The following is a 19055-nucleotide window of genomic DNA, read 5'->3' on the forward strand; positions in this document are numbered from 1 at the left end:
TACAGTTGACTCATGCGCTTTAAATTCATAAAGTATCCTGGATATCTGTCACCAAAGCACTATTCCCAACTTTTCTCCAGGAAAGCAGCTTATAGCTTTCCTAAAAGTCTCAAGAAATTGTAAAAATGATGTTGTTGCCTGTTTGCATAGAGAAATGAAATACTTTTTATAATTTTAATGACTTAAGTGCTTTGCCTGAACCCACACTACAAAAATCCAGGGCGGGATCCGCTTAAATAAGCATGATTTATACTAAATGAATCGCTCAGACTTCAGATGTGGTTTGTTGTCCGAAGTTAATGTCAGTGACCAGATATCAGTGCTTGGAAAGTGATAATGCCTTGCAGCAATGCTTGCTTCTCACTGAGGGTAGTAATTAAATTAAATTAATTTTTTTTTTATTTGTCCGAGTGATTGTTTTTTCTTTTTTTTTTTTAAAGAAGCTTCCTACAGGATACTAAAAATGTAAAACTAATAAAAAAATTCACTATGTTGGCAACAATTAGAAGTAAATCAAATGACTAACCTATATATGTAGGGCTTCAATCTACCAATATCTCCTTGATACAGGATTATTTGCTTGCAAGTTTGCACCTGACTTTAAAACATACTAAAAAATAGAGAGAAAAACTGCTCCTGAAATCACTTTTATGTTTGATGAATCCCTTTGAAGGTGACAAGTATTTTAATTGCATATACTCCACCTACATGTTTATGTAGTTTGTTTTTTAGAATTTAATCTGTATAATCTTGAAGGCACACATGGGAAAAAAGAAAACATTTCATCCACTTACATTGTACATGCCAATCATTCTGCAACTTGTGTGCAAACAAATTTGCAAGTTTAAACTCATGCAAACCTTTTGAAGATGGGGCTCTGCATCTTAAAATAAAAAGACTTTTTTGGCGGGTGAGTTACACTTTAAGGTCCGTGTTTGTACAGTGGTTTAGTTCTGTAACAAAAACACCTTAAGATTTTCTAATTTTTCTAATATCCAACATGCTGACAAATACTTAGCACACTTGTAATTGAATTTAAAAAAAGCATTTGAACTTAATGTTAATGTTAGCATGCTCCTATAAGCATTCACAGCCACTTTATACGCAACACATACATTACTGCACAGTAGAAATTGTGTATATCAGAAAAATATATTGCATTTTGATCAATCAAGCATAATAAAACTAAAGTTGGCATGCTAATGTTTTACTAATACTGTTGTCCACAGCTAATGTTTGTGACTTCTTTCACTGAATATAAAATTTTGGCAAAATAATACTTTAATTCATCATCATAATTAATCAAAGATTATTTTTTTTAATCATTTTGTCAAAATGCCCTCCAAATTTAAAGGGGTTATATTAAGATAATTCCTGCTGGTGTTTTTTTTAATGCAATATTTAACAGAGAATAAAACATACTTTGCATTCAGAGCCTGCAGTGCAAAATAAGTTGGCTACACCTTTCCACTGTTTAGTTTTATATATGTATGAAGTTAATACAATAAAGAGAGTGAGTGAGTTAACATTTTGAACACAGCGAGTTTTTTTTTTCTAATAATGGCTAAAAAGATTATATCAAACAAGCAGACTTGAACAACTGTAAATTACATTAAAAGTGCCAGCTGGTGGAGTAGAAATGTAACAGTGCTGCTTTTTCTCTCTGCTGCATCTGTCTTGCTACAATGGGGATGAATCACGTCGACTCTGGAAGAGTTGGTGCCGCGCCGTTTGCCGGCTGTAGCCAGCAAGTCACAAACTCATATATAGGAACAGTAACATCTTCACATTCCCACCGACAAAGGGGAGATTTTGAAAGGTTTCCACAGAGGAAAAACTTGTCACATTTTCTGTTCCTTTTATATAACAAGTATATTGCAACAGTTATGATTGCAGGTCACAAAATGCACGGTGGCTGCAGACAGCTACATTTGCACTAAAGAAGCCTGACTTTTCTGCCCAGTATGGTCATAGACTTTTTTTTCTTACTTTTTTTTTTTTTTGCACAAAACACAAATACATTGTGCAGAGTTAGAAAAAAAAAAGTTGCCAGTAAAGGGCTGATGGTAAAATTATGCCAAGCTATTAGAAAACGGGTGTTAAGAAAACACTGGGGAGGAACAGGTGAAAATCTACATCTTTGGTGAAAATTTAACTGAGTATGCTGAAAGACACCTGAGCACACACAAATTTCACACGCAAACATTTTTTTCCCCTACAGCTGGAAACAGGAATTAATTGAAGTTTCTTAGAAATGCATCTTCACTGACTGGTTTAAGATATGGGAGAGTACTTACTGACGGTGAACAGTTTGTACACAGAGGGGTGTTAATACAGGAGGCTGAACATCAAACTGTGAAACTGTACATTTGGTTGGAAACTATTGGCATCGGGTTTCAGCATACGGCTTCCGAGTCTGTTCATGCGCGGTCTTCGAAGGTGCTTCCAAGGTCAACAGTGTGGAGATTGGGACATGTTTGCATCACAGCCACCACAGATGGGCTTAATGTGGCATACTTTGAATCTAGCATCATATACTGTACCATACGTGTGCTACAGGACATCTACTGTTATCTGATCTGACAGCTGCATGGTGTAAAAACAGGGTCTGACAAGTTTCCTTCTGCTGCCTTTGTTCTCTTAGAAGTTTCATTTCCAATCATTATTTTTGGATAAGGGAACACAGAAAGTAAAGAAAAGAAAAAAAACCCTCCTCTCTTAGCCCCGCCCCCCCAAAAAATCATTCAATCAATCACAAAAAAGTTAGAAAACAGAGAAAGATTCAAAGCTGCCTGTGGAGAAAGTTGCTGGCATTCATTCAAAATCATAGACGCATAGAGTTTCCCTTTGCTAGTTTTCAGCTCGGCAAGCCTCTCAGTTCAGTTTCCATGCAAAGCCATGGATTCAAGAAGAAGAAAAGGAAAAATAAGTAAAAAAAAATATATATAGGATGAGCAGCATCTCCTAAAGCTTCATCTCGGGACCCAGCCAATGGGGAGGAATCCAACATGACCCACCCAGATGTTCAAGTATGAAGTGACAGTGATGGGGAATGTGTTAAGAGGACAAAATGAATGAACAAACAAATGAATATAAAAACAAAACTGCTAAAAAGGACCATGAGTGTGTCACTCCTGTTGGGATCCTTATTTTATCGAGTCAATCAAACGGGGCGACATTGTTTCATTTTCACCTTTAATAAAAGGAGTTAAAAAGGCATCTGAATAAAACCAGTTATATGTTAAACCTACAATATTTTCACCTTTTCTGAACTAGATTTACATCTTGAGGATTTATGCATTATTAAATTAAAGGTCAGCATGTATATTTCTTTAGGTCCATAAACATTGGTTTTAGTCAACAAAAAAAAAATAAAAATCTAGCCATCCTTCTAGGCTACATCTCACCCTAAAATGGCTACACTCATCTTGCCAATTTTTCCACGTCTACAGCATAAGGTAAATGATTTTGTACTGAAAACAACTAGATGATGAAAAAAAAAAGAACAATGGTTCCAGTTAAAAAAACAGAAAACAAGTAAAAGCAAATAATAGGTTTATTACAAATGAGAAACAACATGAGGTCCTCTGAGGAATGATGAGCTATGGAGAGTTTGTGAAATCACGCAGGTGAAAAGTGCACATGCGTAGTAGCTGGCACATGGGGATGGAAATTAAATGCCTGGTTGATACCGAGGGACTCTCTAAGCTTTCTGGCCTGGGTCAAGGAAGGAGGGAGGAGCTGGTGCATTGGGAACTCCCTGCCCCCCCCATATGGTCCCTGGACTCAATCAGGAGCTAAGGGTGAACTGGTCTTGCTCGATGGGCTTTTTGACCCAGGCTCCCAGGCCGGCCTTATGGAAGGCCTTGATGAGAGCCTTCTTAGCAGAGTGGTACTCCATGGCCGCCTGCTTGGCCTCATGGTACGAGCTGGGCTTGAGTACCTTGATCCGTAGGACGGATGACAACTGGGAGAGAGGAGGAGGTGGAAACAGACATGAGGACAGGTAAATAATACAAAGTCTCACAAGGAAATCAAAGTCTGTTTCAGGATAAATGTGTAGAGAAAGTCTTTATTATAGCCATAAATATTTAAAGGTATAGTGGAGGATTTTCCCTAATTTTTGAAAAGATCTGCCTTCTCCACTTAAAAAAAAAAAAAGCACATGCACAACCCTGTACCCGCTGCCGAGAGGGAACGCCGTGTGAGAGCGTGCACAAACCCATTTCTCCTTGTGCACGCTGTTTAAAAGTTACTGCTTGTATCGCTCATACAAGCTTACTTTGAAATTTTCCCACTATGTCAGACTCGCCTCCGGTAATTGATAATGTATTTACGTAAGCTGACACCTGAAAGTACGCATGTGCAGAAAAAGATAGCTTCCTAGGGACGAGCACATAGGACGGCCGAACGTAAACATATCACCAGAATGATTAATTATTTTGATGATCCACCTGGAAAAAGAAAATCCTCCACTATAACTTTAAGTAAACTGTTTTCATATCATAACAACTAAAATTGTTTAGGTGGAGAATTGTGTGATAAAATAACCAGCGTCAGACCCGAAAAAAGTCCCGTGACAACATATTAAAAACTGCTAAACCTTTAAAATTTGAACAAATTAGACTGACAATCAACCAACACCATCATTGCCCAATTATGAAGGAAAGAAAAAAAAATCAGAGCATAGTTTTCAAAATAATTAAAATACGAATGCTGGGTTCAAAATCAGTGGTATGGCCATAAATATATAAAAAAAAAAAATTCTGTCCAATTGCATTTTTCTAAACAGAGCCACATTAGATGTGGTGGAGAGTTTCTGTTAACATCAAGTCTTTCTGCAAAATCACATCTTAGTTAAGGTCTCAACTTTAAATTGGCCTTTCTAAGACATATTCTCATCTTAACCATCCATCTTCAGCTCTGGTTGTTTTAACTAAGGCCAGACTAGAAACTAACTCTGCCTTTAACTTTTACACCATTCTGCTGTGTTCATTGGTCTCCAAAATACTCATTTTTTGTTCCCTAATGTTTTCTAAGAAAATAAATATAAACCTTCAGAGACTGAATTTATCTATATTGAAAAAAAATTCACAAAAAAAGGAGCGTGAAAGTTTGGGGAAGGCACTTTAACATGAGATGTGATGTGTGCCTCGCTGTACTGTACCTTGGAGTGGAGGCGCACCCAGCGGCTGTAAAGGGCGTGTTTGCAGAGTCTTGAAGGGCGGCCCATGTCGTCCTTCCCCGTGGTTGCATTGATCACCTCCAGCGCCTGATCGCCGACTGTCCAGTTCACACTAAAGTTTGGTGCCTTGCCCGGCTGCCTGGCCTCAGCATTGCTTATCCCTTGGAATTCCAAACAAAAGGTTGAAATGTTAACAAAAACATCGTACGCCTGCAAAAATATCAACTAATATTTCCTGCAATGAAAAAGGCACAGAAGAAACCTATTGGAGACAGCTCTGATATTATTAAACCCTTTTTTCTTTTTTATATGATCCTATCTAACATGGTGGAGAGAAACGATGCCTCCCTTCGATGGGGACTCCGAGGACGGAGCTTGAACTCTTCCAAAGGGCTTTGGCCTCCACTTTATCACAAACATAAATGGGAGATATATGGATGCCATAAATCCCTGTGTCCTGTTCGCTTTGGTGTGTGTATGTATGTGTGAAAGTGTATTAAGCTCCTTGGTTCCAATTGGCAGCACTTTTGGCAGAAAATGATTTACAGCGGATGAAATCCTCACTGCTCTAAGGCCACAGCCCTTCACCGCTAAAAAGTCTCTAAAGCGGAAAAGGTTAATAACCCCAGACTATTATCTCCTCTAGAGAGGAACCACAGTGGAGGAGCAGAGGAGCAGTAGGGAGCACTAACTAAAACTCAGATGCCCCCTTCCACCAACCCCGAGGAAAAAAACAAAAAGGATCAAGACTTATGCTTCATCTAAGTTGTTATGAAATCACAATGGTCAAGCTTAAAGAGAAGTTTGGACATTTCTTTACCTTAAAATTGTTCAGGATTTGTTTTGGAAGCTTTTTCATGGGTATGAATCAAAAAACAAAAAAAAAAAAACAAAAAAAAACAGCTTATGGTTCGTTCCCTTCAGTTTACTAGAACCAAATCATTGGTGCAGAGTGGATTGGAAACTGATCTTAGTGCTGTCATGTCCATTTAGTTCCATAAGAAAATAACCATCTAGCTAGCCTGTCAGCTAATCAAGCAAATAAGCACCCCCCCCAAAAAGAAAAAAACAAACAAAAAAACCCCCCAGCAATGTACGCTAGAGACATACTGTATATGGATACCATAAATCCCTGTGTCCTGTTCACTTTTGTATGTGTATGTAAGTGTGAAAGCGTATTGTGCTCTAGTTCTAGTTGAACCAGACATAAATAATTTAAAGATGAGAAAGATTTTTAACAATGCGTATGAACAGTGTTGGAGAGTAACGGATTACATGTAACGACGTTACGTAATTTAATTACAAAAAAAGAGTAACTGTAATTCGTTACAGTTACAATGAGAAAATATGTAATTCAGTTACAGTTACTTCCGAAAATATTAAGAATGACAAATTTAGTATTTATATTTAGTTTTCTTTATATTTTTTAAAAAAATATAAAGAAAAACCTTTGCGAAATATGTAATGATATTTTTATTGCTTCACGTCCTGTATCGCCATTTCCTGCTACGGCTCCTTGTCTCTATCATATTTGCCACTCTGATGATCCATCCTGTGCTGGTGGAGCCTCCTTGAGGAACAGCAAGCGAGCGGACGGTTCTATTTCAGCTCAAGCAGCGCATCAAAAATGACGGCCTTCCAGCACTGGAAATTTAAGGAGCATTTCATTTACATCTGAAAAAATGGCTCAAATTTAACCGTGCAGTGCAAGAAGTGTTTGCCGGCTATCAAGAACTTGTCCATGTCGAAGCAATCTATGTCAAACCTGAGGAAACATTTAGAGGTAAGTGCAACTCACTGATAGACGAAGCATCTCTTCTTGGGGACATCCTGTGATTGCCTGTCAGCAATTCCCTCTCAGCTTAGTGCTTTTTGAAGGTTCACATTCAGTTCTCAAAAATTAAATTTTGAACATGGGTCAATACTCATTAAAACCTTAAAGTAATCAAAAGTAATTAGTTACATTACTTTTTAAAAGTAATCGAAAAAGTTAAACTACAATTACATTTTAAACAAGGTAACTTGTAACTGTAACGGATTACATTTTTAAAGTAACTTACCCAACACTGCGTATGAATAATGCTTCTACTATACCATAGCTATCAGTGCACATGTTGGGTACATCAAGTTCTATTATGTCAGATTGAATATTGTGTGAATTGGGATCAAGGATGTGAAGACACAAACTACAGTTTTGAGTGCGTTTCATTTTCTGCAATCAGAACCTTGTTTTCCCCTTTTATTTAGACCAAATTAACATTGGGTAAAATAATTTCATCGGACTGCAAACACTACTAAGTGAACAGGAAATTATAACCCAGTTTAATAGGAAAGTAGGCCAGACTTATAATTTGCATCTGGTATCCTGCATTAAAGGACTGTTCATCATTAAGCCAAGATGATTTGCATAGAGTGGCATGTTATAAATTAATACAATTACTGGGTCTTTACTGTGATATTGAAGTACCAGTGTGATGTATATGTGGTACATTATTGTATATTAGAGCTGCACCCCTCATTCAATCTAAAAAACAAAACAAACGTTTTGTTGCAACCTGGTTTAAATACTAATCAAATTTTATGTGCCACAATATTCTGTTCATAGGAAACTGGTCCCAACGTATCATAAACACAAAAACAGATGTAAAGTAGTATAATAGACACATTAATTTGTGCGAATGCTCAAATAGGAGGGGCTCTAAGACGTTCATGTCGAGGCCCCCAAAAAAGTATTAGGTTTTGGCCAGGAACCTAGTCTGCAACTAACAATGCCATAAAATATATTAAGAAAAAGCACTTTTCTTAATGCTTTTTTTGTTATTATAACTATTTTAATAGTATTTTATTTGTTTAAAATAAGAACAGGAATTATTATGTTTTAAACATTGCATTATATTAACACTTATTAACAAACCTTTCAACAACCTGTTGGCAATAAAACCTAGCAAAATAAATCAAACCTTATTCAAGTGTTTGCAGTGGGAGGGCTGAACTTAATATCTGTAGAAAATGAAATGGGACGTGAGAGAGCTCAGAGTGGTTCGACATGGAGGAGTCTGCTACAGGCCATCCCCTGTCATGCTGCCTCTACATATTAGCTCTCAGGTTGTCATTCTTAGCTGCTGTTTTGGACTGAGTTCCATTGCTTTTTATGTTTTTTGCTACAAACAACCTAGAGACCCATCTGATGATGGCGCCAAGTATCAGATTTCAGTTCTTTGTCCACATTAACCTGAAGATAACTGCTGGTTGTCTTGGTGTTAGTGGTGTCAGTAAACTACTACTGTGCGAAGATCCTCTGCTCTGAAATGCGTTAACGCGTACTGACCAATGTTAACACGTTTCAGATCAGAAGATTTTCACACATTAATAGTTTATACCTGCAGACTTGGATAAAACAATGAAGTGGTTATTTGGCCATTACAACCTGCTCTTTATCCTGTCACCTTACCTTTCAGCCTCTGCTTTTTCCTTTCTGCTGTTCTCTACATGAAACAGATCAGTCATGTCATATGAAACAATTTGGTTTTTTCACCTCCAAAATAAAACTTTCTTGGGCAATGAAGTCCTATAAAATGAGGTTCTCTGGTGGCTATGTGCTGGAGCTGCAAGTAATATTGTTTTGATGTTTTCAAGTAAAATGCATTCTACAGTGAACCGCAGCTGTGCACATGCAGTATTTAACTTTGAAACTGCACTGGATTCACTTTGGTTTTTAGTAACTTACTTCCTGCCTGAACGATCGGCTCTACTCTAAACTTATGAGGATTTGAAGCGTCAAGAGTGTAAAACAGACCAGCCATGTTTTTTAGGGAAGCGTTGTTATACGTCGTCACCCCGGTTGGAAGCACTCTCATTGACTAGATTGGCTGCATCACACTGCAAAAGGGGTGTTTGGACGCTATGCGGCATTAACCGTGGAAACCCGGGGTTAGTGTTCGTACCGGTGGTTTTTACTTAATACTTTTTAACCCTAAAATAATTTTTGCACTGGCCATCATCCGCAAACACAGACATTGTTGAGAGTTTTTTGCCAGTTTAAATATCCATCAACATTATTCAGTCATATCATTTACAAACGTGTATGATGTCCTGATCTAAGATGTGATGATGTGGCATTGGTGACTCAGAGACGTCCACATTGCTACTTTATTATTCTGGGAAGACTTTGTAAAGAAGTGAGCCCGTTGGTAAGCGCTGACATTTATAACCTGAGCCGTTTTCCTGCTCTGAATGAGCAGTTAAATCTGTTGTAATTTCTCATGTTCATTTAACACATTATGAAATGTTATTCAAAGTTTTTTCTTAGAGATCTCTGAAAGAATAATTAAGTTTTTGATAACCTGCTGAGAAAATGATCATTTATTCAGAGGTTTTACCATTATTCAAGATAATACAAAAAGGTAAAATCAATAAACACCATCTATTCAGATGAAGATAAGGGTGCATTATTACCTAGACAGATGTCTAGGATTTTGTTTTAATGATTTACACATAGCTAAAGAAAAGCAATATCCTTTTGGAAAAATATAAGCTTAGGAGCAAAATATTTGCAAAATATCATTTGTGTCATTGTTTCATCTGTCAGGTTGGTAAATGCTTAAGGGTTTGACTATAAACAAAACCTTGAAAATAGGCTGACTTTCATGGGGAATGAAAGAGTGTTACACCCGAGTGGGATTAGATGACAGAAACCACATCTTTTATTTATGTAATAAAGATCCTGCATATTGTGAAAGTGCTATTTTACAATAATTATGTAGATATTGAGAATGTATGTATTAGCTGTACTGAGATTAGGCAAAATAAGAGTTTATCACATTTAACCAACTGGTTTTAGAGGGACAATCTTCTTTGATTTTCTAATAATGAATCGTCAAACTTAAAAATAAAGAAACAATGGAATGTAGTAGCACAAAAGCTGAATGTTCTAAATAAAAAAAAAACAAAAGGCAAGGTAAAACAAAACAGCCTTTTTAAAAGGTCAAGCCACTGCTGAAAATTTATACAAAATGTTAAAGCTATTCAAATTCCACAGCAGAAAGGTAAATGTCAGCTTCGATCAAACAAAGAAGGAAAGATCCTCCTGTCCTCCACTAGTGACCCGTGAGGTGAAGAAATGTGTTTACTATCCTGAATTAAAAATCTTTCTGCTTGATATTTGGAGAGCTGTGAGATTTTCTTTTTTATTTAAAAACGTGACATTGCACTGTCTGGATTGTTATGTTAGAAAATTGTGAATGTGACAAAGCTAAGGCATGGGATTTAAGGGAAACAATTCAGATTACCAACCGGTTCCTCCTTATTCTATCACCCTTTTCTAATCAGGAAGGTCTCTTACCACTGAGAAGAGGCCTGTTGAGGGTGAACTGCTGGGGCAGGTCCTCGATATCTGCAATGCGCTGGTACATGGCCCTGGAGAGGTGGTCAGCATGGTAAAGGCTGCCCAGGATGATGCTGGAGAAATAGATGGGCTCAGTGAAGTAGCTCATTAAAGAGCCTTGAATGCCCACCACATTCCACCTGTGGAAGGAGATCACATGGACTCTGGGATTATGTTGGAAACACAATAACCACACAGCGACCAAACTGTTTGATTCATCAGTCAATGTATAGAATACACAGTTAGAATAAAATAATTAATTTGCACTTCTCCCTTACACATACACTATATTGCCAAAAGTATTTGCTCACCTGCCTTGACTCACATATGAGCTTAAATGACATCCCGTTCCTAATCCATAGGGTTCAATATGACGTCGGTCCACCCTTTGCAGCTAGAACAGCTTCAACTCTTCTGGGAAGGCTGTCCACAAGGTTTANCTGATTCCAATAATTTGGATGGGTGAGCAAATACTTTTGGCAATATAGTGTATCTGGATAGTGATAAATAGCAGCTTTTAATGTTTAATAAATGCCTGCAACTGGAAGAACAGTGATCAGATACTCACAACTTTACAACAAAAACACATGCAAGCTATTGCAGAAAACACTTTGATTATAAGGTTCTGGGTCTTAGTTTTTTTTCTTCTTTGTAATTTTGCAATTTCATCTTTGTGTGATATCAGACAGCAATTAGAGAACTGAGATGAAAGATTAAGTTCAGGTTTAATGTAGAAAAACAAAACCCACAAAGGTCATCACAAAGGCTGTTTTCACCTTTAATATTTGATATGAGTGGAAAAATAAGTGGTTAAGCTGGTTATTCATGAAGCCTATTTTCTAGCTTTTAGAAGGAAAAATGGTAAAAACGGTGTGAGAATAATTGCTTTTTCTTACATTACTACTTTCATGGTTACATATTTACTGCTCTTTAAACCCTGGATTGAACAGCTTAATAGATATCTCAGTAAATCAGACTATACACCCCAACCGGCTTTTCCCGGTATTTCTAATCGGTAACCTGTAGCTGGGAAATATGATATCCCTTAAATCTTGATCCAATCAATAGATTATTTTTTTTTGTGCTGTAAATATCATGACCAAGCAACAAATTATTAATAAATGAAAAACTATATGAGATATCCAAAGCTTCATTAATTAATTGAAGTATCAAATTTTTATATTTTTCTAAAATCAAAGTAGTGGAGTAGTCTGTCCATTCGGAAGTTAATTATAAACTAAAAAGACATCAATTGCTTTGAATTTACAATGGATAAAGAAACAAACCGCTTTAAGATGGCTGGATGAAAGTATTTTTTTTTCTGGACTATAAGTCCAGAAAAGCTGGACTACCGCTACTTTTTTCCCTAAGTTTTGAACCATGCAGCTTATAAGAAGGTGGAGCTTTTCTGTGGATTTTTCGTAACTTCCAGAGGGGGAAGTCAAACTTCAAAATGAAAAAATAAGGGCCTAGCATTCATTCAGAAGAACATGCTAGCAGTAAGGACGATGGAGAACAAATGTCCCAAATTCAAACATTTAACTATTTATTTGCCTCATTAAAGCTGCTGAACCAATGAAAAAACTGTGCTTAACTTCTTCAGAGCAGAAGCAAAAAGCTGAAAAAGCTCCATCTTTCAGTAGAAGCTCTTGTCACAACCCGATCCGTCCCGGAAGCACGATCCGTTCTGCAAATGCCCAAATAGACATACTTCTGGGTGTCCATAAATAATTTAAATATGGTACTAAAACTACTTATTTCTATCCTTAACTGACTAAAGAATACTAATACACATCAAAAAAAATGTCTGACTTTTGTGAGACAATTTCAATGCTTTTTACATTTTCTTTGTTAAACTGCTTCTCTGACATCATCATGGGACATGCTCAGAGCAGTCCAGCAATATATGATTAAACCATGTTTATCTGGATTTTAGTTATTTCTTTCTTTAGATTACTCTATATAGCATACGGTTAAAACTAAACAAAAAAAACATAAAAAAAACTCAAAAAGACTACATTTATGTTTAAATCCAAAGCCGAAAAAGTTAGCTCCCGGAAGTAGCGTAGGGCACAGACGAGTGATAAAAGACAGGATTTTAAGGCATTTATTTTCTCAGGAAATACATTAACACATTATATTTTAGTACGTTCACTATTTTTGGGGACGGAAAACGTCATTTAGGTATTTTTAACAAAATGAAATCAAGGACGACCCGGATGTATGTGTGCACGCGCAGAACGGATCGTGCTTCCAGGACAGATCGGGTAGTGACAGCTCTAACTGTTGCAAGCCAACAAGCTAATGGAAGCTAGCATTCTTCTTCATCCCTAATCCAGAGGCTACATGTAGAGCTCCCCCTACAGGTTTGGTGGGAGACAGTTCAATAGATATCAGTATGTACCATGATGGTGTTACTACCTTGGTTTATCTTTTGCCTACATTTTTCACAGGATATTTAACAAGGCGTTTCCCCCATTATCATACATGTTCGTAACATGGATGCTTAAATAGGATGGAATTACTTTTTTATTGTGCCACAGTGTGGAAATGTAGGCGTGCCAATGGGTTGCATGTTACACTGGGACATTTAAGACCAATCGGTATTGAAAAAGGCTTGTAATCGGATTAGGATCTGGGATTGTGGCGGCTAATGCAGCACAGTAAACTCACATGTTTAAGAAGCAGTTTAAAATTATTTGAGTTTGTTTTGTACCATAACTGACTAAAACTAAAGAAAACGGGAAAGAGATTTTTAACATCGGAATAGGGAAAGAACACTGTACTTGATGCATCAACGAACTGAAGTTATTTTATGCACAGACAGATGAAGCTTTGTAACCTGGTGCCATTTCTAAGACAATATTTAGAAACATCAAATTAAATAGAAAATTAGAAAATAAGATGCTGTTTGCTGTTGTTTAGAGAAGCAAATGGAAACTGCAGTGAAAGCTTTTCTATTTTAGAAGTATATACCAGAAAAAAACACTCTTACCAGCTTTAGCATAAGAGTACTGATCCTTAAATCATCACTATATTTAGTAATAAGTGGAACATTTCTGATTTTTTATAGTGTTCAACAGAATAATTCAACTAAAGAAATTCTACTCGTCTTAATTTGAGCCTGGGAAGAAAACAAAAACAAAGGATGCAATGCTGCACAACAGACTCTTTTGTTCCAAACATAATATTCTTGGTGTATATGTGTTTGAGCAGGTGAGTGGAAAAAATAGAGAAGAAAAAAAGAAATCTCAGGCTTTTATAGCTGCAGGCTGTAAAAAATTCAGCACAGTCAAACAGGTTCATATTATTCTCAGCAATATACACACATTGTTTTATCGCAACAGTACGGAGACACAAATTCAGCCGAAAACCTTCTGAAGGACACGCAGCGAACAAAACGAAGCAGAAACAGGCAGGAAAACTCATTGGAGTTATGTTTTCAGAGGCATTCAATTTTGTTCCTGTCAAACCTCCCTGTATTCCTGTTTTGTGTTGGGTTTTTTTCAGCAGCAGAATAGGACGCTTTGTGGCTTCATGTGGAGAGACCAAACAGGCAAAAGACGGTCATAGTAAGAGTTAGTAAAAACATAAAGCAGCATAAAAAGATTCAGTATGTAGAAACTTAAAGAGCCTGTTTAAATGAGCTGGCTCAATGTTAATGCATTAAAATGGTGGCAATCTCTTATGTTGGTAACTAAACATGTAAAATGATGGTCATATAATCACTAACTAATTACTGGCCCTTATTTACCTCAAATTTGACCAAAGCCCCCATTTGATTAGTTAACAGCAGTCATTGGATCTAACATAGAACGGCATTATTTGAATCGTAATGAACTGTGCTCCATTCAGGTTCCTCAGGAAAAAAAACGGTTCACAATGTTCCCAGGAGATTTCAACACCGCTCACAAGTACAATCATTTAGACATATTTCTGCCTAACAAAGTCAGACTGGGAAAGCCTCATTAGAAGGCAGAATCAAAAGAAAGACATGATGAAATGTGGTTCAAGTTGATGTGGGGTGGGGGGAGTCAAAGCAGCTGAAATATTTACCTATAACACGTTATATTTGCTTTGCTTAAGACCAACACTGTATTACCTTTTTTTATTATTATTATCCACAGGCCTGCATGATCCTCATTTATTCGGTTTCGGTAAACAGCTGACCTACACTGACTACATTTATTTTGTTAGTAGAGTTTTTTTCAAGAGAGTTGATGGATTAGATGACTGAAATAACTTGTACTTACTATAAAACAGACCTAAATGACTTAATATGAATGATAAACTCAAAGAAGGGTGTAATGAGTGGAAAAAATACATGGAATTAAGTTTTTTAGTTTTTTAGATAAAAATTTAAAAGGATCAGCTTTTTTCTGGAAGGAAACACATTACCTATCAAATAATTGAAATCATTTTTTGTTGAAACAATTTAAAGAAGCATTACAGAGTTATCTAATGATACTGCCACCTGTGGCCAAAACACAGAACTGCATCACTCTTGTGCTCATTCTCGTACAGTAGCTTGCGCTCATACTTAGTTTTTTTATTTTACTCTTTTCACCTTACATGGAGTTTTCATTCAGGTGTCAACAAACGATGTTTTAATCATAAAGGGTCAAATAAAAACGATTTTTAAAAGATAGTTTTCTGAAAAACTCACATTTGTCTTTAATCATATTACTTTTAATGATGCATTTCACCATCAGTTACATTTAGACTTAATTATAGGCAAATTCAAATGATAATGAAAAAAATTTACCTTCAGTTTTCAATATTTGTGTTAGATATATGACAATTAATACATTATATTTTTACTGCATTGTGGGAGTTTTGAAACCCAGATTGTTTCTTTTATGCTGTTCAGAAACAGAAAAAATTATCCCAAATCTTGTTTGAGTCCAGTGAGACTAAGCTGTGAACATATTTACACTGTGTCGCAGCGGATTCACAATATCAGCATTCAGTCACTGTGCGCTTAGGCGGAGTTTTATCCAGGCTGGAGGAGGCGAAGTGCTCTCGTGATCAGTCACAGAGGAGTTTCACCATTAATCACAGTGTTGCCTTGAACATCGACAGAGACTAAAGACGCTATGATCAGCCGAGAAAAAAAGTTCTTCCAGGGACAAAGGATTCATCAATTCACCGAGCTCTCCTCCACACTCACAGCAGAGAAAGTCATGGACTTGAATTGATAAAGTGCATCGAGGGTGGGAGAATATATCCCTTTGCAGAAATTATATTGGCAGCAAATAAAAGAAATAAGCTCAAAATAATATGGTTCATAAACATGTATTTGCACCCAATTGAATGCAAATAAACAAGAAAAAGTATTTTTATACATAAATAGTAGGAAAAAAATGTTTTTTTATGGTAGCATAGAATATTTACACAAAAAGAACATGAACTCAATAGTTTGGGAGCTTCTGCACTTTCTACATATGTAAAAATGTTGCATATGTTGTGTGTGTTGAGACCACATATGCAACAGACAGACATCCTTTTTCCCCCCCAGTTTCCATTGAATCACAGAGATCTTGGTTTCTGGTGTAGTGGCTCTCTATTACAACAACTGCAGACAAGGTAAATAGGCTGGCACACGCTGGAAGGTTCTGCTAACAAAGACTCCACCCACCCTTGTGTACCTGTTGTAGAATTGACCAGCACTCGAATCGACCGCCATATTGGCTGCCATTGGAGGGCGAGCGTGGGTCGGCCATCTGGTTCCTGGCCTGTGATTACCATCCTAAGCTAGCTGCCAATATATCAGGGTTAGCTGACTGCAGTAGCATGTTTGTGGCCTGTTGGCTAGTTGTTGCTAGCTGTGGATTAAGGCGTGTTTGCAGCTAAACTATCCATTGCCGTGGCAACAGAAGCATTGCGTTTCCCCACATCTCCACTCATTTTCATAAACATAAAAAGGTTTAACATCCAATGCATTATGTTTATTGGTAATTGTTAATTATTGGATGAAGTTAAACTTGATTTGACTGTTAACAAAGACCATATAAAGACTATTGTCACACTAATCATTTCTACAGCTAATCTGATGGACATCATCTGAGACCCTGTCAACAGACCCTATCTTGAGAACTCATTTGAAATCTTTTATGTTTGCTGATTCTTTCATGCATTCTGCATTTATTCCAGTAGTTTGTAGTGTTTGCATATTTCATTGAACATAATATTACCATCACCACCTTTCTGTTAATAATTTATAAACCAAGTTATAGAAATATACTGATGTAGAAGACATCTTGGATTTTAACTACTGTGTCAAGAAGTCCAGTCACAAAGGTAAGCGGTTAAAAACACGTGGTAATTCAGACAATTGTCAGCTATAATAATTCATCTAAAGATAATTACTTGGGTTTGCCCTTAATTTGAATGACATATTAATTAACTATAACTCCCAGTTGTAGTAACTAACATATTCATTATCTGCTGGTAAAATTGCAAAACAATGCTGACGAGGAATTTAATATTTGAGTCTTAAAGCAAAATATGAACTTTTACGTACTTTATTTCAACCCAATTACCTCGCAATCTTGTCGCTGCAGGACATGGTGAGCAACCTCTCTCCTTGAAGCACACCATCCCAGGTCTGGATGGTGTTACTGGATCGTACAGGAATGGTGCCCTCCCCTGACTCAATTTTGGTCCTGAGCTGACCTCTTGCTTTGCGGTTTGGGTGTCGGTCTCCCTGATCTGAGGAAGAAAAATTATCATAATGATCAGTAGACCTATCATTAGCTAGTGTGAAGACCTTATATTTGGAATTCACTAATTCACAATACAGAATATTTAGTTATAACCTGTATGGATATAAATATACATGCAAGGCAGAAAAAAACAATCAGAAAGACATATTTTTAAACTATTCCAGTAAAGTGATAAGTAGAAATTATAGACAGAAAAGTAAAAATTATATATTTTTGAGGAAGGTCTATTATTAAAAAATAACAAAAAATATACAACAAAGCAAATTGCTTTTCTTTTTTTTATGCGTATCCAATCACTATTTATCCAGTGTTACATTTCAATGACTTTTTGCATTGTGGGCTGAACAAGCTGTTCACTACGACACCATCTGAAATATTATGGCTGCACATTGATATTTTAAATAAGGAAGAGGCGAATCCAAGCCATGTAGGCACCATACTGAATTTTAAGTACTTATAGAACATTTACAGCTTGAAAAAATGAAATTTGATTTCAAGAGGTGATGCAGTTCATTTTACAGCGTGAGGACAGAGAAATTTGGACTTTAGAGCATGACTACAATACCCAAAAGTTTTAATGTTATAACTTACAGTCTATCTTGGACGAGTTTACTTTTCAATAAATCCAGTTTCTTCACACATTGTCGTAACCCTGCAAATCCTAAAGCTTCTGCAAACGAGGCCAATTAACTATTAACAGTTTTAGCGCAGCACATGAGTAGAGAGAGAATAAGCTATTTTGTAGTGGTATTAACTTTTGAGCAGCAGTTTGTCTTTTGTTAAATGGTGAATTGAAAGTAAAATGTTAGCTATGAATAGGTATAGAAAGGTGAAAAGGCATTGCTCAGTACACCAGAGCAGACTAAATGCAAGCTCTAAATGCTAATACTGGAACGCTAATGCTTACTTTAACGACTTGTTAAAATCACCTAGCCTCTGTATTTACCCTACATATGTAATGCTCAAAACTTAACATAATGCAAATAGATCCAAGCATACCAATTAGCATCCTAAACTGCACTATAATGCTTAACTTCAAGAAAACTGTAAAAGTGCGGAAAGCCTTAGTTCCTTTAAATCAAGACTAAAAACACATTTGTTTAGGATTGCCTTCGACTGTTCTAGTTAAACAGTTCAACTAAAACATCATTAGTCCAACTTTTTTTATTTTCTTTAGTCAAACTGTTTTTAATATTCTCTTTTATTTCTGCATTTGTTATTTTATTTATTTATTTATTTTTTTCCTACTTGCTTTGATTCTGTTTTATTTAATCATGTAAAGCACTTTGCATTGTCTTTGTACTGAATTGTGCTATACAAATAAATTTGCCTTGCCTTGCCTAAATATAGCATGCTAAAGCTATCACCTACAGATAGTACTTGTTAAATAGACTACGCGGGTATGCCCACAGTTGTTCCTCGAGGGCCGCTGTCCTGCAGGTTTTAGAGGTTTCCTTGCTTTAACACAGCTGATTCTAATGATTGCAGTTAAGACAAAGCCTGTTAATTGGCTATCAATGAAAATCACCCGGGCTAGAGCAGGAAAACCTCTAAAACCTGCAGTACAGCGGCCCTCGCGGACCGAGTTTGGGCATGCCTGTAATGGAAGGTCAGAGAAACAAAGCCCAAAATCATAACAAAACAGCAAATCCCCAGAAACTGGAATTCTAAGAAGAGAAGTTGGCATTTCTCCAACCATAAGTTAGAGATCAAACTAGCTGCCTCAAAGTGTGGCATCAGTTAAAGTAAAAAAAAAAACCTG

The 19055-nt window shown here is 36.6% G+C and overlaps 1 protein-coding gene across 2 annotated transcripts in view; it reads right to left on the reverse strand.

The window, feature by feature from the left end:
* Nucleotides 1-651: 651 nt before the first annotated feature.
* adarb1 (adenosine deaminase, RNA-specific, B1) overlaps nt 652-19055 on the reverse strand; it is a 63942-nt gene continuing 45538 nt past the window's right edge. For both annotated transcript variants that reach the window (XM_015384732.1, XM_015384731.1), the window contains exons 7-10: nt 17111-17279; nt 10527-10708; nt 5168-5346; nt 652-3967 (exon numbers count right to left, since the gene is read on the reverse strand). In XM_015384732.1, the coding sequence (XP_015240218.1) occupies nt 3791-3967; nt 5168-5346; nt 10527-10708; nt 17111-17279 (707 nt within the window). In that variant the 3' untranslated portion in view covers nt 652-3790. The remainder of the gene's footprint in view (nt 3968-5167; nt 5347-10526; nt 10709-17110; nt 17280-19055) is intronic.

This window comes from Cyprinodon variegatus, unplaced genomic scaffold (genome assembly GCF_000732505.1).
Source record: "Cyprinodon variegatus isolate N-32 unplaced genomic scaffold, C_variegatus-1.0 Scaffold321, whole genome shotgun sequence".
Classification (NCBI taxonomy): Eukaryota; Metazoa; Chordata; class Actinopteri; order Cyprinodontiformes; family Cyprinodontidae; genus Cyprinodon; species Cyprinodon variegatus.